At 37.2% G+C, this 20,251-nt stretch overlaps 1 protein-coding gene across 5 annotated transcripts in view; it reads right to left on the minus strand.

The window, feature by feature from the left end:
• The window catches only part of npr2 (natriuretic peptide receptor 2), a 50,068-nt gene that overhangs the window by 15,873 nt on the left and 13,944 nt on the right, over positions 1–20,251 (minus strand). For 3 of the 5 annotated variants that reach the window (XR_014531751.1, XR_014531753.1, XM_083531073.1), the window contains exons 2-10: positions 16,579–16,766; positions 15,589–15,702; positions 14,868–15,003; positions 14,096–14,190; positions 10,795–10,912; positions 9,970–10,054; positions 6,449–6,569; positions 4,471–4,545; positions 626–700 (exon numbers count right to left, since the gene is read on the minus strand). Coding sequence is in view for 2 of the 5 variants with exons in the window: in XM_083531073.1 (XP_083387199.1) it covers positions 626–700; positions 4,471–4,545; positions 6,449–6,569; positions 9,970–10,054; positions 10,795–10,912; positions 14,096–14,190; positions 14,868–15,003; positions 15,589–15,702; positions 16,579–16,766 (1,007 nt within the window). In the remaining 3 variants the exon portion in view is untranslated. Of the gene's footprint in view, positions 1–613; positions 701–4,470; positions 4,546–6,448; positions 6,570–9,969; positions 10,055–10,794; positions 10,913–14,095; positions 14,191–14,867; positions 15,004–15,588; positions 15,703–16,578; positions 16,767–20,251 lie in introns of all 5 variants that reach the window. The other 2 variants (XR_014531752.1, XM_083531072.1) reach the window with 1 other exon arrangement.

The following is a 20,251-nucleotide window of genomic DNA, read 5'->3' on the forward strand; positions in this document are numbered from 1 at the left end:
TTGATTTGGGAATCTCGAATACTGACGTAGTCGTGTGCTGTCTCTGAAGCAGATTTCTGGGAAATTGCTTTTTATTTTTCTTTTCTTCTACTTTTTTTTTTTCTTTACTTAAGACCATTTTCCAGTGCTTTCACAGAGACTGCTGGCCATTTTTCAGCTCTTTGAAACACACTGTCCAGCATTGCTCCCCCCTTTTTTCCACGGCCTCAGGCTGGTCTCCACCCCTTTCCCCAAACACTTCCCCCTACCAACCACCCACACTGCCTCACACACACACACACACACACACACACACACACACACACACACACACACACACACACACACACACATACACACATACACACACACAAACACACACACCTTATAATATCAACATGAAATAGGGAATGCGTATTTTACCACACAGGGCACTGAGGTTACTGAGTGGTCATAAACGGCAGGATAACACACACACACACACACACACACACACACACACACACACACACACACACACACACACACATGCTCATACATGCTCACAGTCACACACACACACACACACACACACACACACACACACACACACACACACACACACACACACACACACACACACAAACAAACAAACCTCTTGCCTTACATGCTTCAGTTCAAACAGCACTTGTCTCGTCAACTCGATCCTCTTGTTCACGTGCTTGATTGCCACCAGGTTTCCCTGTGAAAAGGGAAAACAATGTGTGTATCAGTATCCATGTGCGTTGAAATATAAAGCAGTATTCATTCAACAAAGCATGAAAAACACCAAACGCATGCCCAGTAGTGTAAAACCTGTTTTTTCCAGCAGAAAAAAAATCATATGTATATTTACAGCATTTGGAAGACGTCAATATATCTAGATTGACTTACAAGCAGTTGAGGGTTAAGGGTCTTGCTCAAGGGCCCATTTGTGGCAGTTTGGCGTTGCTGGGATTTGAACTCATGATCTTACAATCCAAAATCTATACAGATAGTCCCAGAGTTATGATGGTTCGATTTCAGATTTTTTCGATTTTTAAGATGACGATGATGATACATACACTGACCAGGCATAACAATATTGCCACATAATGTGTTGGTTGCTTAAACAGTCCTGACCCAAGCATTAACAGCATTAACTTTTTCAGCAATTTGAGCTACAGGAGCTCATCTGTTGATTTGGACCACACGGGCCAGCCTTCGCTCCCTACGTGCATCGATGAGCCTCGGCCGCCCATGACCCTGTCGTCGGTTCACCACTGTTCCTTCTTTGTACCACTTTTGATAGATACTGACCACTGCAGACCAGAAACAGTCCACAAGAGCTGCAGTTTTGGAGATGCTCCGACCCAGTCGTCTAGACATCACAAATTAGCCCAAATCCTTACGCTTGCCCATTTTTCCTGCTTCCAACACGTCAACTTTGAGGACAAAATGTTCACTTGCTGCCTAATAAATATATCCACCCACTAACAGGTGCCATGATGAAGAGATGATCAGTGTTAAATTGCTTTGGTTTCCTAAATCATGTAGTGTAATTTGTTAAATTATTAACAAATTACAATATACTACCCCAATTCAAGTTACAATATATGTATACTGTATGTACACAACTACAAGATACTTGTCACAGCTATAGATAGATAACACTAGCTTTCCAGCAGTGTCCACCCTGCATTACTCGGCAAGTGCAAAAGTTTGTATCTCCCATAGAATAAAGGGAATATTCATTTTTATACAAATAAAAAAAACCTCAAAACTTACAGAACATTAATATTGCATTGAATAAAATATATATAAACTGCAACAGGTTTTTACAGTCTTTGCAATTACAGTAATCCCCCCCCTTTACCGTGGTTTGAATCTGGCGCCCCCGATTTATCCCGGAATTGCATTTGCATTTGCCTGTATTGATAAACATTGTCACTTTAAATTTGTTTATATTAAAGAACAACTGTCCAAACAAACACACGTTTTTTTGTTTTGCAAAAAAATAGATTTTAGAGTCCATGGTAATTTAAATTCAATAAAAAAATTTTTCTTTGCAAATGAATTTATAATAAAAACACAAGTCCGACATTGGAATGCGAAAGGTTAGTTTCAGACAAATTAAAGCTCTTTTTTAAAGGACCAGCAGAAATTCTGCTTAATGAAAAATGATTCACTACAGACACATGTGGAAAGAAAAATACCAGAAGCAAAAAATAAAATCCTGCATGTTTGTCTGGCAAAAATGAAAAGATTCTTGAAAAGTTACAGCTCTGTCCTGAATGGCTCTGAACATTGACATTGTATTAAGCGGTTATTTAATCACTGAATTATCGTTTCATGTCGTTTCGGCTGTACTTTTCCTTAATGAGTCGTCTGGACGTTCGTTGGGCTTCAGGTGTGCACCTCTTACGTAGCGCTGATCGTATGTGTGATGTAACTGGAATGAACAAAAGGCCAATTGTTCCTCCTCCTCCTCAAAAAAAAGGTCTCGAATTGCTTGTGAGTAAATACACATGCACCTCGAGGGCTCTTCGCTGTTATTGCTGGTGTCCTGACATCACTAATCCAATTCATTTAGCACAACAAACACACAGGAGTCCACAGTCGTGCCAACACACAGCAATATAATGTGATCATAGGCTAATGCAGTGAGAAAGACTTCAGACCCCACTTTTATTTTCTCTTTCATTCTCTCTCCCTTTCAATCTATCTGTATTTTCTCGCCTTGGTCTCTCTACCTCTACCTCTCTTTTTCTCTTCATCTATCACTCGCTCCCCATTTTCATCTCTCTCGCTTCTCCTGCTCTCTTTTCACCATGGAAGGTTGCACTGTTGTTCTAAGCATCTCTCTCTCTCTTTCTCTCTCTGTCTATATGGATCTTTCTCTATCTATCTGTTTGTATTATCTCTTCTCCCTCTGTCGATTTATCCCATATACTCACTCTTTTTCACTCTTTCCATCTCTTTCTTCGTTCTTATCTCTCTCTTTCCACCCCTCTTACCCTTTACCATACTCCCAGTGTTTCTCTAGGCATCTCTCCACCTTCTCTGCCTGGATTTCTTTCTTTTTATCTATTTGTATTGTGTGCATAGCTCTATCTGCCACTCTCGTTCTATCTTTTCCCCTCTCTCTCTCTCTCTCTCTCTCTCTCTCTCTCTCTCTCTCTCTCTCTCTCTCTCTCTCTCTCTTTTTCTAACCATCTCTGCCTCTCGTGCTCTCTCTTTACCATGGAAGGTCTCACTGTTGTTCTGAGCATCTCTCTCTCTCTCTCTCTCTCTCTCTCTCTCTCTCTCTCTCTCTCTCTCTCTCTCTGAATAGATCTCTATCTATTTATTCTTTCACTGTTTCTCTATTCATCTCTCCTCATTCACTCTCTCCCTCTTCTCTTTTTCACTTTCTCTCTCTCTCTCTCTCTCTCTCTCTCTCTCTCTCTCTCTCTCTCTCTCTCTCTCTCTCTCTCTATATCTATCGCTTTCTGCCTGGATCTCTCTTTCTTTCTCTCTACAGATCTGAAGTTTTATATTGTCTCCATTATACTTACTTTCTGTCTCCCTTCCTCTGATCTCTGTCTCTCGTTTCTCCTGCTCTCTCTTTACCATGGAAGGTCTTATTGTTGTTCTAAGCATCTCTCTCTCTCTCTCTCTCTCTCTCTCTCTCTCTCTCTCTCTCTCTCTCTCTCTCTCTCTCTCTCTCTCTCTCTCTCTCTCTCTCTCTCTCTCTCTCTCTCTCTCTCTCTCTCTCTCTCTCTCTCTCTCTCTCTGCAGCTACCTATTAAAATTTTCTGTATTTTCTGTAATAATAAAACCTGAACAAAATGGAAGGAAAAAAAAAACAAGTGCAGTCTGCTATGAGGGATGTGTTTGTCTGTGTGTGTGTGTGTGTGTGTGTGTGTGTGTGTGTGTGTGTGTGTGTGTGTGTGTGTGTGTGTGTGTGTGTGTGTGTGTGTGGGTGTGTGTGCTTGTGTGAGTGTGACTATATCACCGTATCACTGCTTGGTTCCCAATTTCCGCATCAAATACTGAAGTTATGTGTCATTCTCCAGCTTTTAAATGAAATTATTTCAGATTTGGGATCAAATCGTTTTTGAATTTCGTCATAGTTTAAGGACAGGTGGTGAAGAAGTGGAGCTCTGTCTCTAAAGCTCCTTGGCTACAGTACAGGCATTACCTGCTCTCTCTGGGCAGCCAGCTCTGTCTGTATCTGCCTTTCTCTAAAGCTCGGACTGTACCTTGTCGTATTTTTTCTCAGCTCGTTGTCTCGTCTCTAATTGTGCTCAGGAATTCTGCTGTTGTAGGGTCCCAGTTTAAAAAAAAAAAAAGTGTAGCATTCTTTTTTTTTCTCTCTTTTGCTCTCATTGTCTGTCTGTCTGGATCTCTCTCTGTAAATCTATTCATATGGTCTCTCTGTTCTGTGAGTATTTATGTGTGGGTGTGTAGAAAAGCGGAGGTAAGGAAAATGTCAGAAGAACTCAACCTCACCTTAAAATAGCCTGTTTTTGCAAACAGCTGATGTTTTCCGTGCGCTGTGATCAAGGAGCCGTAGCTGGAACCCCTCTGGAAAAAGCACACAGGGGACACAAGGTTAGCAGCCGTTCAAATCAACATCGAGGTCTATCACACTGGAAAAAGAAATAACCACGAAGAACCGATTCAGGCTCAGATAAACCGAAATGGTGTACATTATACCATTATATTAAAAAAAAAGATAGTGTGAGAAATTGTGGGATCAGTCGGCAAGGCTTGGACCAGGGTATACAGAGTGTATTGTGTTGCAAAGAATTATTAGTTTCTACACACCTGACCATCACACCCATATGTAATGCCACATGTCTTTGTTTGTTGTGACAATTAGAAATTTATTTTGGTGAATTAAGAACATGTGTATTACAATGTCAATGAAGACGTTGTTTGTAAAATGTTGGAAAAGAAGACCTGAAACGGACTACTGCACCTCAGGAAACCTTGCAAAACACCTCAGCACTGCTCTGAATTGGGGCAAATGAGCACAAATCCATACTGTAAGATCTAGTGGAATGCTTTCCCAGAAAAGTGGAGGTTATTATAACAGCAAAATGAATGTTCAACAAGATCATATGGGTGTGGCGGTTGGGTGTCCACATACTTTTGGCCAGAAATGCATTTTTAAAGGTGTATTTTGATGACAAGAGCAACACAATCGAATGAGATTTAACGAGACACTATTGGAGGATTTTTAAATTGGAGGAAATTTAAATACATTTTGTAGTACATTTATTATATTTTGTCTTTTGTTTAATGTTAGCTTGGATTTCTGGAGCAAAATCTTTCATAAAGTGTCAGTTTCTGAAAGTTAAAATGAAATAAAATAAAAAAAAATAATAAAATGCTAAAAACCAATTCATTTATAATTCTGATTGATATAAAAGGATTAAAAAGCACATTTAATTATTGAAATTTATGCATCATTAAAACGAACTCATTAGCCATGTTAAAACCTTGGTTTTTTATTGAAGTGCATCATTCCCTCCAGTGTTTCACATGAATTAAACGGTACATTATACGATCACAGTATTTTCATGCTGTGCCGATTCACAGTACAGCAGCTATTTCTATATTAAAAAAAGGCACATGGTATAAGTTTCCAATATGAAACAAATGGCACTTAAAACTTGCCCACTTTCAGTGAAATAAAGTAGGGCAGATTGTAAAACGTGTCCAATATCATTATTACAGCCTGGAAAATGCATTAAAATATATACCATACCTATAAAAATTATATATATATATATATATATATATATATATATATATATATATATATATATATATATATATATATATATATATATATATATATATATATATATATATACACACACACGCCCAGCTGTAATGAAACAGCTGTAATGAACCCCACTGTGTGAGTGTTTACCTACTGCAAAAGACATTAGACATTAAGCGTTTCCGAATCCTACAGAGAGTTTAGAAAGCATTAAAGCTATTTTGGATCATTAAGCAATCATACTAATGTCAGAACCATTGAGTCATTTTAGCGTACAACAAAACTATTGAGAACGAGAGACGGGCCAGTCATGACTCAGGCGTCTCGGGGGTTTTAAAAATGGCCATGTGTACAGTAGAGCCTGTCACGGGGTGGATGTTAGCTGCTAAATTGGCTGGTGCGTTCACTTAAACAAGCTATGTTTATCACTTTTAAACGGTGGGTTGTAAAAAAATCCCCCCCAAACACATGCACACAAAAAAAAAAAACGGGGCTTTTAAGCAGTTCTGACAGCAGCCAAGTTCTAAAAAAACTGCGGAATAAGAAGTTAGCTCTACTTATTGTAGTTATAAAACCAGGGCTAAGAAAGTTGTCGAGAAAAAAGACAGCACGGAGAATACGAGTCCAGCTGGGAAAGGAATCAGGGCTAAAATCCGCCCACCAGATATGAGAATAATAGAGTGGAATAAAAGATACCTGGGACAGAGTGAGGCGGCTGCCAGCGCGCCTGTGGTATTTGTTGGGGCTTTCAAACTGCAGATCCTCCCATCGAATCCTCCACAACATTCCAGCCAGCTCCTTCTCCAACTTCAGCTTCCTGAAAGTGAAATCAAAGACCTTCTGCTTTCATTGTACTGACAGATCATTTTCTCCCAACGACTCATAATTGAGGCAGTCGAGAGGTAAAGAACTTGCTCATAGGCCCAAGTATGTCTCGTGTGGGGATTCGAAGGCACGACCAGAGGTGCCTGGGTTTTGTGGTTTTTCCCTCAGAAATAGGCCACTTTACGTAATAAAGAGGAAGGTTATTTAAATGGAAACAGTAAATACACAAAGTACTATTATGTATAATGTGGATTAGCACTTTACTTGGCACGAGGTACTTTAGCATTCCGAATACTGTGGTGCTGGAAAGCATACGAGAAAATGAGAAAATAATCATGAACTTGCTCGACTTCTAAAGATGAACCTCAGCTTCCGAATTAAATGCATTTATTATTTATTCTCAAGCAGATTATCAGAGTCAATAGGTCAAAAAGCAGAAGAGTTTTAAAAGACTCTCTCTGGTCTAGTGATGCTGATGGCTTGGATGGCTTGATTAAACAAAACTGGAACGAAGGAACAGGATGTTTAGACAAAGAGACAAAAGCGTGCTGTATCAAATTTAAACTTCAAAATAGACTGGTATTGTTTGTTCCTTGTGTGAGTGGTCACATTAAAAACACCACTACGAAGCAAACCTTAAAACTTTCAAATAATTGTTATAAATTTAGATTAGCATTAGATGTTTAGGACCATAGTGAAAAACCTGTAATATACACTTAAATCTGAGGGTACTTTGAGGACAAGTGCACCAAATAGTGGTCAAAAATGATCTAATCTTTTCCTGTTCTAGCAAATTCACCTCGGTTGTGTGTTGCTGAAATGCTTCTCTGCTCACTATGTTCAACTATTTTTGAAATTCTGATGTTTGATGTGAACATTTACGAGAGCTAAGAACCCGTCTCTACATTATTTGTTTGGCTGACTGAAAAATTACATGAATAAATAAATGTACCGAGCATTTTTTATGACTTTGTGTGGACGTTATTCATAGTTATTTATAGTTATGATATTTCTAAGTTAGAAATATTAGAGATAAGTGTTTGTGAGGGACAGATTTCAGCTTTTGAACTAGATCTTATATCTCTGCTTTGGAGATCGCTTTAGTAGAACCTTAAACAATGAATGCAACATAAATTACGGGTGAAACATTTAAAAAAAAAAGTCAAATTCTAGGGCCAGAATTAGAGAGCAATGAGTCACAGGCATTTCTCTCCAGTTAGAGATTTTATGACAAATATACAGTGTATAAATTAAACACAGCCTTTAGGTAGGACTGAGGGGGGAAAATAGAGTCAGAGCCATTTTAGGGTCACCCCTTTCCTCGCCTTTTCCCTCCTGTTATTTTTGACCATAAGTAAACTTGGCTGTCCACTCCACCATGTGCATAAACACGTGTACACGTTCCAATCTGGAGCTGCTCTCTCCAGACCTGCTGTTTCCTCCGAACAGGCTGAGACGAACCGAAATCGCCCATCCTGACATTACACGGACATCGGCTTGGGAGGGTTTTAAAAACGAGACGCTTTGTTGTTTAGCACAGAAAGAGAGAGAATGAGTGAAAGAGAGATGGAGAGAAAAAAGCAAAGCTCACACATTCCAATCTAAAAGGTGCAAAACACTTCCAGATGTCGGGGCTGGGATATTGCAGCGTTTGCATTTCAACTGGATTCTTTTTTTTTTTTTTGCCTCCCCCTTCGTAGCCACCCTGGTCTGCCCCAAAAGACCTACCGTTATTTGTTTTTGTAGGCTGAAATAAGGGGAAAACCTTGGCAGGGGTTTAATAGTAAAAAAAATGAGATTCCATACAATTCTTTTTTTGGTGGGGGGTCAAATGAAAATAGCCCATTATTATTATTATCATTATTATTATTATTATTATTATTATTATTATTATAGACAGTAAAACTTTTCAGCATCGAAGTCAACTTTTTTACTACTTAATACTGTATTTAACAACATAATACTGTATTTGTCCCAATAAAAAAAATGCATATACTATTCACCCCTTAAGGTCTCCATCTCATTATTTGGTAACTACAGTGAAAGTATTAGGGTGGTTTATAATCTGCCAATATCATGGCCAATGAGTCTCCATAAGACTCCATGATACACACCTCACAAAGAGCCACATGCTCTTTTTTTTCTATTTAAAGGAAATCATTGTAATGCTATTAGCAAGTCTTAGTGCAAAATAGAAGCATTCCACACTGGACTTATTGTTTCATGATTCCCATATGTGAATACCTTTAGTACCCCCCACCCTCCCGCAACAACAGCCCCCTCTCGCACCATTAAACCGCTCATGCTGCCTTCCTCCAAAACTGCTCCTCACACCATTGACTTATCAGTACGATCGTATTTCTAATTATCCATCCTTAACGTAATGGATTTTGTCTGGACAAAACAGCAAACTCACATTGTGAGCGGTTTTTTGGGGGAGTAAAAGACAAAAATGAGACGTTGGTGAAAAGGTGAGAATGCAAACACTGAGGTGCAGTGCTGATCCACGGATCATGGATATGGATAAATTGAGTTGCCATTCGAAGACATTTAACAAAATATTTAATTACACCGTTATACAACCATTACAAGTCTTATATGTTAAATATATGCAATATAAACATGTATATCCATATTCTGACTTAAAAAAATAACTAAATGTGATCCATGTTTTCCCCCCAAAAAGTCACTGGCAACTGGTATTAGCAAAAGTTACAGCTATGCAACACCTCTATAATGTATACATAGGAGAGTAATTGCTACTATTGATACATGCTATGAGATTTTATTATTAATTTAATTATAATATATATAATAAAAAAATCATTAAAAAAATATTTTTTAACAACGCACCATGATTCAGAATTAGTGTGAGTTTATTTCTGTGTATGTACAGTAGTATGTTCTGACTTCAGAAAAGACTTCCGAAACTAAAAATGACAATATTTAGAGTATGATCTGTGTACATAAATATTTACCCCATAGTGCAAACAGGCTTTAAAAGCATTTAAACTAAACTTGCTCCCCAGCTACTTGTTTCAGCGAACGCAACTTATTTACAGGTTCGGATAGAAAAAGAGCATGACCTTATCCACGTATCGATAATAAGGCTGAAAAGTTCTCGTGCGAAACCGATGCACATCTTCTAGATCTTCTATTTCCTCTGTGCCAGAATGCTGTTAGTGTTTATACATTCCAGCTTTAAACTATTTAGGCTCTCCACATTTCAACATAAATCTTGTACATTTTGTAAATTCTGGGATCTACAGGACCTCCGCCTAAAATCTCTCCTGAGATTCCCATCCATTCCTTTTTTCTATTCCTTCCTGTTTTGTTTTTATAATTAAAAGTAACCTGCGACATCTGCCAAATCAAGAGCCAGAAAAACGTACCTGTAAATGAGAAAGCTTGACATTCCGAAAATGATGAGGGCGAGACCGGAGCCTACAGCAACAATTCCGAGGACGGGAATTTGGTCTGGAAAAAAAGGAAAGCGATATTTACACTTCACTCTGTCTATCACAGGTTGGAAAGTAAAGAATGTTAAACATCATCAGGCTGTAAAAAAAATTCACATCCCACACCTCGAGTTCAGTCTGAATGATTTGGGTTTTATTCTCGATTTCATTAGATTAATTCTAATCGGTTTCAGATTCAGTTCAATTTACGTGATACGCATGCAACTATAAACTCAATGCAAATGTGTAAACTAGAGTTCAAGACATAATTTGGGTAATAGTTCTAAACATTTCTTCTAAGAGTGTAGCTGAATAGAAATCTCTTGCCTGAGACTCGATTTTCCTAAATAATCAGATATAGATTTACTGCCACATCAGATTTGGTGACTCACACATATCAGACTAAATAAATGCCAAATAATTTAGTGGATTGGGAAAACTCCCAATCGCTTGCAAAACTCTAAACAAAAAGTCAAAGTAACAAATTAAAATCTTGGCAATTTAAATCATGTTATGTCTGCTCCAAAAGTGGAACAACACTAGTCTTAGTAGTGCAAAAAAACATCTGAACCATAAAATGATTCACATCTGAAAAAAAAAAAAATAATAATAATCAAAAGAAAAAGAAAGAAAAAAATCTGTATAATTTTTAATGTAAATGTTAACCATATATTATAAGATTAACTGTCCGTCTACTTCCTAATAATCATACTTATGGTGCAAATCACAAAAATTTAAGACTCAAGATTAACCCCTTACTTTCACACGCGTCCAGACACCTAGGGTCATCAATTGGTGGGCAGCCCTTCGGCCAGTGAATCCTCTCTGTAGCTGACCACATAATGTCCTTAGTGGTTCCATTATAGTCACCAACCACCTATATAGGAAAATCATTTTCTCTAGTTTGTAAAATATATATAACAGTGTAGTATTTAAAAAAAAAAAATTCAAAGAAAACTTTATTAGAAATATATTTATGGACATGATTATTCATTTATGTACAGTAAACCATTTTACACCTTCAAACTAGATTGCTAGCATTGAGAGGTGAGAACCCTGAGAAATCTAAACCAGAAGCTAGGAGAAGTTGTAAAACTCCAGATATACATTACCTCAAGCTGAGGGATAAAAACTAGAAAATAAGCAAAAGTTCTACCCGATCATAACCAACTACTGACAATATCCATTGGAATCATTTTGAAATCTGTTAGTTATTGTATACAGCCACTTCTATAAAGTCTTCCATGACAAACATCTCAAGCACAGAAAGTCTCTGGGATTCACAAGAAGCACCCTCCAGCACCTGAAATTCCTATAAAACCAACAGAACTTCAATAAAATGTAATTATACAGTAAAATAAAGTCCATACGAGACTCACAGCACATATTTTACATAAGAGTGTGCCATAAAACGAAAATAAAGTCATATTCTAATAAATAAACCATAGAAATTTGAATACATATTCCAGTCAATAACCTACAGATATTCAACGAGGAACCCAAGGAAATAGATTATATTGCAATAATTAGCAGATCAATCTAAAATAAGGAAATTTTGAGAAATAAATATTTGAATAAGTAACCTAAGGATATCCTTAGAATATAACAGTTTAATGGTTAATCCATTATTATGCAATGAGCCCCTTAAAAAATACGTATTCCAAAGAAAGACACAACTGATTACCCGACCTAACTCATGTCATAATCCCATTTAATACATTTCAACATAAAAACTGGCATTAGAGAATATAATACTTGTTTTTCTTTTTACAGAAAGCTGATTTACCAAGCTTTTAGATCTGCTTCTTCAGTGGTAAAAGTGCTTTGTAGATGATTTTTCTTAAAAAGATCACAAACCAAATGCAATCTCTAATATATATATAAGGTAACTATGGCAACATGGTAAGGTGGGGGCTTGGGGTTTAATCTAACACTATAGTTGATTGCTATACCTGTGCTTCAGGCTTCAGGTTGGATGCACAGTGTGCAGCAGATCTGTTAAAAGGATTCAGCCTAGAGAGCTACAGGCCTTGTCCAAGAATATAAATCAGGCATTCTTGACCCACCTAACCCGTTGTTTTTTCCATGAAAGTTCTCTTGGATTGTTTTTCTCCTGCCTATACAGAAGTGTCTTTCACCTTTCAGCCTTACCAATGACTTTACTAAGGAACTGCATTGAGTAAAATAATTAGCAATGTCTCCAATCAACATTCCTAATAGGTTACAGATGCTTCTTAGCGCTTCACGTCCACAACCCTGTTTATCTTCAGGAAAACACCCATAAAAAGAAGGAACACCTACACATTACGCTGAAGTTTAATCACCAACGGTGTAAATACACTCAGCTGTTTACTCGGGACGCTCTAAAAGGAAAATGAGAACCGTATGAGCTGCTGTTTTCTTCATGTTTTCTTCCGTGTGAAAAAATCCACCCGCACAATCCACCCATCCAAAGTGAAGCCGTGCGCTGCAAACAGGCCCCATAGTGCAAACGCGAAGTGTGTGGCGTAGCCCAAGTTACTCTTACAAGTTACTCTCAATTTCAAAGAAATTACGGCAAATCAAAAGCACAGCAACAGACCAAAAAAAGAGACAGCAAAAATCAAAGACATCACAGAAAAACCAGACACAGAAAAACAAAAAACAAGACAGCAAAATTAAAGACACAACAGAAATACCAGACAAAACCAACCAGAAAAGCAAGACAGCAAAATCCAAAATACACTAAAAGATCAAAGACACAACACCAGCAGCAGAGACATGACAGAATATGAACAAAAACTAAATCCAAAAAACAACAGAAAAAGACAACACGTCAGAAAAACCAGACATAACAGCAAAACCAGACACAACAAACAAACAAACAAACAAACAAACAAACAAACAAACAAACAAACAAACAACAAATAACACAGCAGCATAGCTAGAAGGAAAAAAACCCAAACACACAAAAGAAGAACCAAAGACACCATAACCACAAACGGACAGACAAAAACACAAATAAAAATAATAAGAATTCTTTGTTTGCTGCAAAGATGAATCTAAAATGATTCCTAAATGAATCTACTGATATCTTGTGTGTTTATTTTTGTCAAGGTCATTCAGGTTATTTTAGATACGCAGTCATATTTGCACACTATTAAATATATTCATGTGAAAACTAAAAACTGTTTGAAAGTTACATCATTTTTTGCCACAAAATTAAATGTAACCATAAAGGGATAAAAATTACTTAGTGTAAGGATTTAATAAATCATAAAAAAATGTTGTTTCTCAGGTTCCCTTTTTTCTTAATAGTCAGTCTCATACTTCCCTCCCTCTTTCTTTCTTTCTTTCTTTCTTTCTTTCTTTCTTTCTTTTAATCAATTCTCTATTAACTCTGTTTATTTTCTGTATTCTTTCCACTTAACGAGTAGAAATAAATTTTTTTTTTCCCTCCAACTAATCAGAAAAGAGCATGTTATGGTCAATAAAAACCATTTCTGTCATTATTTTGTTTGTTTGTTTGTTTATTTATTTATTTATCTATCTTTAACATGTTTTTGGTTTTGCTGGTGGCACTGTATTATTCCACTGAGAAAATAAATGTGGGCATGTATACAAGTACATATATTTTCTTATATGAAGAGATTTAACAAATTGAAGACCTCATAAGAATCAATTAAACCTACAGGTGAGTGCAAATATTTGTGCACCCTTATCACAAAACAGACAAAAAAAAAGCAACAAAAAAATTGCTTTCTGAATGAAATAAATGCTAAATAAACACTCACTAATTAATTATATTCTTTCACCATTTTACGATTTGGAATTATTTTCCAATATAAAAACTAAATAATGGTGCCTAAAATAATTTCCTTTTCCAAACTAGTACTTTTTATTCCATTAAAACAGGGGGATGAAATGAGGTCCCATATACAGTGCAGTTCCGATCATGTCGTTAAACTAAGGCTGAAATTTGCAACGCGATCTTTTCCCCGAATGCACTGTTGGCACGCAAACAGGCCTGAGCTTTAATCAATAATAACTATAGGGACAAGGATTTATTTGCTGAACTTACCGCATACTGTCCAGTTTCCAGGTTGGTCATGGCCCAGAGGCTGAAGTCTGTTAACCTGGCATTGCTTTTATCTGTACTAATGAGGCCTGTCACTCCTGAAACACAGATTAGATTAAATCAGCGGAAATTGCAATTTGTATTGATTTAAATCCAAACAATATTTAAACGATTTGTGTTCATTTGTAATAAATTTTACAACTGTTTCTCAGGAACTGCAGGAGAACTAATAGAAACAATATGTAATTACAAGGAGGAAGAAATGTGAATCCTGGGAATTTAAGAAATGTGAATATTGACAACAGCGTTAAAGGATACGTTCTATACTGATCCCGTCATCCGTCCGAATAAGCTGAACTGAATATGAAAGCCGAATTGTTCGTTTTAGAGATTTGACTCTGTAAGATGCTGAAATACAAGCACTAAGCTATCTCTACAGCGTGAACCCTGCACTCGGTATTATGCCTGGCTCCAGCACACTTTTGGCACCGATCAACTCGGAGAAAGTTCATGTCTCAACTTTATTCCTACGACAAGTTTCGACAGATGGGCCGCGTATTAGAAACACATTTTCTGCACGTTTGCCGGCCGATGCTGGCCAGAGACCGGCTTTCACATCTCAATCACAGCTACACAGAGTCCCTCTCTCTCATTCTCTCTTCCTCCACACTATCCATTGCGTGTTTTGTTTGTTTGTATCTAGAGAGCAGTCACTCAACGTAACATGGTGGGTTTTTTTTTTAAGTCTGAGCAGAGGAACGAAAACGGGACGTACCCCAGATCCTGCGGTTCTGCATCTTCGCGATGACACTGACACCGTCGTTCTGAGACACGCCGTCTGCTAAAACCTCAATCAGGGCCTTCATGTAGAGCATGAAGCCATCATGGAAACACCCGGCAATAAAATCCATCTGAAACAGCCAGGGAAAAAAATGTCAGTTTTTGCATGCCATGTCAATATTCTAAGTATAATGTATGTATGTAATGATTTGTAAGATGTGTATTACGTTACTGACTATGTTACTGTTAGCTTCATTCTTAAATGCAACTTTTTTTTTTTTTCGTATTTGCATGCCTCTAAGCCATATTTTCAGTATGAACAGTTCTTGGGTTTCAGCCGCTTTGTCTGCTATATTTATCCTCGAGCACAGCTGATTCCGGAAAATGAGCCTGACATGAGGAAGCCAAACTCTTGTTTCCACGGTTTGTAGGTGTCATATCTGATCAGCGACTGAATGCGGCGGCTGGAGAAAGAGCAGCACGCTTCACTGGGCACTGGGGAAAAAACACGGCGGACCTCCGACGTCCTTCACGTGAACAGACTTGGACTGAACTTCCTATCGATTTACTGCTCATCCTGCGCCGCTTTCCCGGCAGTCTCAAGGTTAGCGAGCGAAAGTCAACACGCACAAATCGTCGTGCACATATTTGCTTCATTGTTTATTTAGTGCTGTTTGGATTGCAGCAGGGAATTTAAAGATCGGGCGCTCTCTTACCAAAGACGGTTCCAGGTCGATGTTAAAGTCCTGCGTCGTTCTCTTGTGGAGTTCAGTTTGGAAATCTGCGTATTCTGGATTGTCTGGCTCCCGGTACGTTATGACGAATACGGACTAGAAAAAGGAAAGACGGGACAAGTGAAATGTTCCAGCAGAGTCAAAAATACTAAAGGTCAACATTCTGTTTATAGAAACAGAAACAAAGTGCACTACTTTAAATACATAAACACATTTATACCACATCACTGTTGAATTCTCAAATCACATCGGTCAGAGCAGCAATTACACTAACGATCCTGCCTCATGAACCACAACTTTAAATGTAACTATAAAGGGATAAAAAGTACTTAGCAGCAATAAATGTAAGAAAATCTTCTTCCTTTTTTTTTTAATTAAAGTCTCATCCTCTTTCCCATTTTCCCTCAGTTTTTCTTGTTGTTTTGTTGTTATTTTTTGTCTGTATGTTTGTTTCTTTGTGTCTCTGTCTGTCTGTCTGTCTGTCTGTCTTCCCCTCTTTTCATTCTTACTTACTTACTAACTCCCTTCTCTTCCTTCCTCATCTTCCATATTCTGATGCTTTCTTTCCATCTTTCTCCTGCTTCCTTTATGTCGTATTCTCAGTGTCCCTCTCCTTTCTTCTTTCAAATCCCTTTTGTCTTTTTGATGCTTTAATTCTTGTTTTTCCACACTTTTTTAAAAACTTTCTCTCCCTTTCAATCTCTCTTTCTTTGTCTCCCGCTTGTCTAGTTCCAGTTTTTATTTATCTTCCTTTCTCTCTTTCACTTTTCTCTCTTAGACTATTTTTTACCTGTGTAACCTAAAGCTTCTTCTTCATTTCCTTCTTTCTTTCTCTGAACTTTTTTCTCTTTTTCCTTTTTTCCCCACTTTTCTGTACTTTTTGCTTCTGTGGTGCAGACTGACTTTGTGTTTCATGTTTATCAAAGTGGTGTAATGTTGTCGGACAGTTAAACCCCCTACACACAGATGTACCTGAAAGAGCTTAATTGGATCCTTCCACTGCACAGTTGAGTTCTGCCACGGCCGGTGCATTTCACCACCGAGGCTTTCACCAAACGCATCCAGGTAGAAGATGGCAAAGTCTTCCGGGTTCTCCACGTCCTCCTCGAAGCTTTGCATGAATTTAAGGAACGTCTGAAGAGGTCCGCAGATGTACGCAACTGTGGGGAAAGTAGGAGAGGCGTCATGACATGAGAGAGACGGTGAACAGAGGCCACGAGATTATTAACTATAACAAAATGTATAGTTATTTTATAGTTTTGAAAATCTGACTGTGCCACAAATTGCCCATCATGTGTTTCTTTTAAAAGAGTAATTTTGCAAACACTGCTGTTGGTGATCTGTGCTTAGGACAAGGTTCTCTACACAAAAACCAGTCAGTCGATTAAAATATTTAATCACGATTAATCGCATGGCTGTCATGATTTCACTCCGAATTAATCGCAAATTAATCACACATTTTTATCTGTTCTAAATGTACATTAAATTAATACTTTTTTAGTTTTTAATACTCTAATCAACATTAACAAATATTGCTGCTTTATGCAAATGCATGTTTATTATTAGTGAAACCGAACTCAACATAGAGCATAAAGACAAAATATTCTTTTAAGTGTTTTAAAGTAATTATGGTGTTTTAAATTACCTAAATCATTAGGACACAAAACAGAACTTTTGCTATGTTTCCACACGGACGGTTTTAATTGCCGGATGTGTGCATCTTGGCGGATTTAAGTGCTTGATTTGAGACTTCAGTAAAACAAATTCTTGATGATTAAATGATTAAAAATTATTTTCTGTGAAGCTTTTTTTATTTTTATATCTGAGTAAAGAAATTATGTTGTGAATAAATGTGTGTTGCAAAGAAGGTCGAATGGGCAAATCGCTCATTAAAAATTATTTTTATTAAAAGTTAAAATGAATTTGCAATAACGTGTTATTAACGTGTTATTAACACGTTCATTTTGACAGCCCTAATACATATATAACTCTCAGAAGTGGAAAGAGTAATGAAATATTCTACTCAAAAACATTTACAAGAATATTTTGTCTTCATGCTCTATGTTGAGTTTGATTTTACTAATAATAAACACGCATTTGCATAAAGCATCCATATTTTTTCATGCCTATGTTGATTAGAGAATTAAAAACCTTAAAATTATTCATTTAAGGTACATTTAGAACAGATAGATAGATAGATAGATAGATAGATAGATAGATAGATAGATAGATAGATAGATAGATAGATAGATAGATAGATAGATAGATAGATAGATAGATAGATAGATCTACTAGAAGTGCAAATCGTAGCAATTGTGCAAACTGTCAAGTGCAGTAAAATATGCAAAAATATGTACAGTAATATAAAAAGGATCAATCTTCTTAAATAATAATGTACAACAAATACGTGTGTGTATGGCACGATATGCGTAAAACATTTGAAATATGGAATATGTGAAATGTATGTACAACTGTGCAAAAGTTGTACATAGTGAATATACAAATGATAGATGTCTCAGTATAATTAGTATAGTATTCTCATAATTCAATATCATTAATAGGATTGTATAGAGCAGCAATAGACCTAAAAACACCCTATGATTTCTTTCAAGCATTTGAACATTTTCACCAGATCAAATTACCACCTGTAAGAATATACTATATTTACATACAAAGGTTTCAAGTCAAGTCAAGTAGGCTTTCATTGTCCTTCCAACCATATACAGTGTAGTACACAGTGAAACGAAACACTATTCCTCCAGGACCAAGATGCTACATAAGACAACATAAATTAACAAAAAAGTAACACAAAACACAGAACTACAGAAAACTAACTGGGGCACGACAGTAAGTACACAAAGGCAATATTTAATGAACAAAAAAAATAACATAAGACAGTTAAAAACAGAGACACTGCAGCCATACAGAAGATTTGTGTGAGTTAAAAAGATTTGTGGACACCTGATCTGAAAGAATGACGCGTGCTTTTGAAAAACCCATTCCACATTTAGTTTGCTGTTACAATAACCTCAACTCTTCTGGAGTGATGTTCCGATAGATGTTGGAGTGTGTTTGTTGAGGCTTGTGCTCATTCAACCACAAGGGTGTAGGAAAAGACTAGAGGAGGCCTGGGGGGGGCTGTCAGCATCTTCCACTCCATTCCATGTAAAGCATATCTTCACGGATCTGGAGCTGGATTTGTACACAGGGGTATTGTCATGCTGGACCAGGTTTTGGATCTCAAGTAAAGGGAAAATCTAATGCTACTGCAGTAGACAAAAATAATTTTAAATAATTAAATTAGAACAGAATGTACCTGTAAAGAATCTTCCAGATATTTGTTAAATATTCATCAGATTTTCAGGTAGTGTTAAATATTTAAATGCCTGCCTCCGAGATGCTCCTGTGTCGGTCACGGATCATGGAAAATGAAACTTAAATTGGTCACAGGGGAGTTGCATATATTTATGCACGTTAAAAATATTTATTAAAAGCTCTTTTGACATTTTCATTTACAGCACTATAATAATAATAGGCTGTTTAATAAACTTATTGGGACAAAACCACGTGATTCGATGTGAAATCAGACATCAATCAGACACACTCAGTGCACCCCCACATAACTAAAAATGGCATGATCCTCGTTTCATACTCATGAGAAGATTGCTTGTTGAATCAGGCTCCTCCATTCAAAGCATCAAATATATATGATCAGTATCAAGCTAAGATGCTTTAAAGCATTATACAAAGCACAAAATTGGGATTTAAATTCAACTCAAACCCAAGAAGCAGGTCACATATACATGCCTATGCTGGATTTTCCCTTCAGCTGTTGAATCTATAGGCATTATTTAAATTAGTGGGCTGGACTCCCAGTAAGCAGCCTTTTCTTTGAATGTTAGGGCAAAAAAATAATAAATCCAGGCCCCAGTCCACCACTTAAACCCTAAAACTTCCAGTCTATGCAGAGTGACTCATGCCAAGTCATCCCACTGTCTCCTGGACATCCACCAAGATAAATCCACAAAGAAAGGCAAGGTAAACGCTCGCAGAAATGAATGGAGATGGTTCACTTATTGTCAATTAAACACACATGGCCACAGTGCAATTCTTAAAAGCTGAGGTTCGTTGTTTGTGGGCTTATGTATGTGCGTGTCTGTGTGTGCATGTCTGCGTGTGTGTGTGTGTGTGTGTGTGTGTGTGTGTGTGTGTGTGTGTGTGTGTGTGTGTGTGTGTGTGTGTGTGTGTGTGTGTGTGTGTGTGTGAGAGAGACTCTTTTCCTAATGGAATTCTTGGACTTTGCAGTTGCAGACTTGCACACAGGCACATACAGACCCACTGAAAAAAAAAGGGAAAGAAAAAAAAAACCCACCAGCTTCACACCTCCGTTTATCCAACCACTTGACATTTGCTTACAAAACGTTTCCGAATCTTTCAAAGACAAAAAAGTAAAAAAAGACAAAGACATCGTTTCTTCGCGGTTTGTCTTCCGTTGTAATTCAAAGTGATTTTTGAGAAAGTCTTTCAGTTTGATTAAGAATCTCCATTAAGGATCTCTTGTTATTTTCAGTTTTAAACACGAGGCCATACCTAAAACCATACATAAAACCAACCCCAAGAATAACACTGCAGGACCATAAATATC

Source organism: Silurus aristotelis, assembly GCF_946808225.1.
Source record: "Silurus aristotelis genome assembly, chromosome: 26".
Taxonomy (NCBI): Eukaryota; Metazoa; Chordata; class Actinopteri; order Siluriformes; family Siluridae; genus Silurus; species Silurus aristotelis.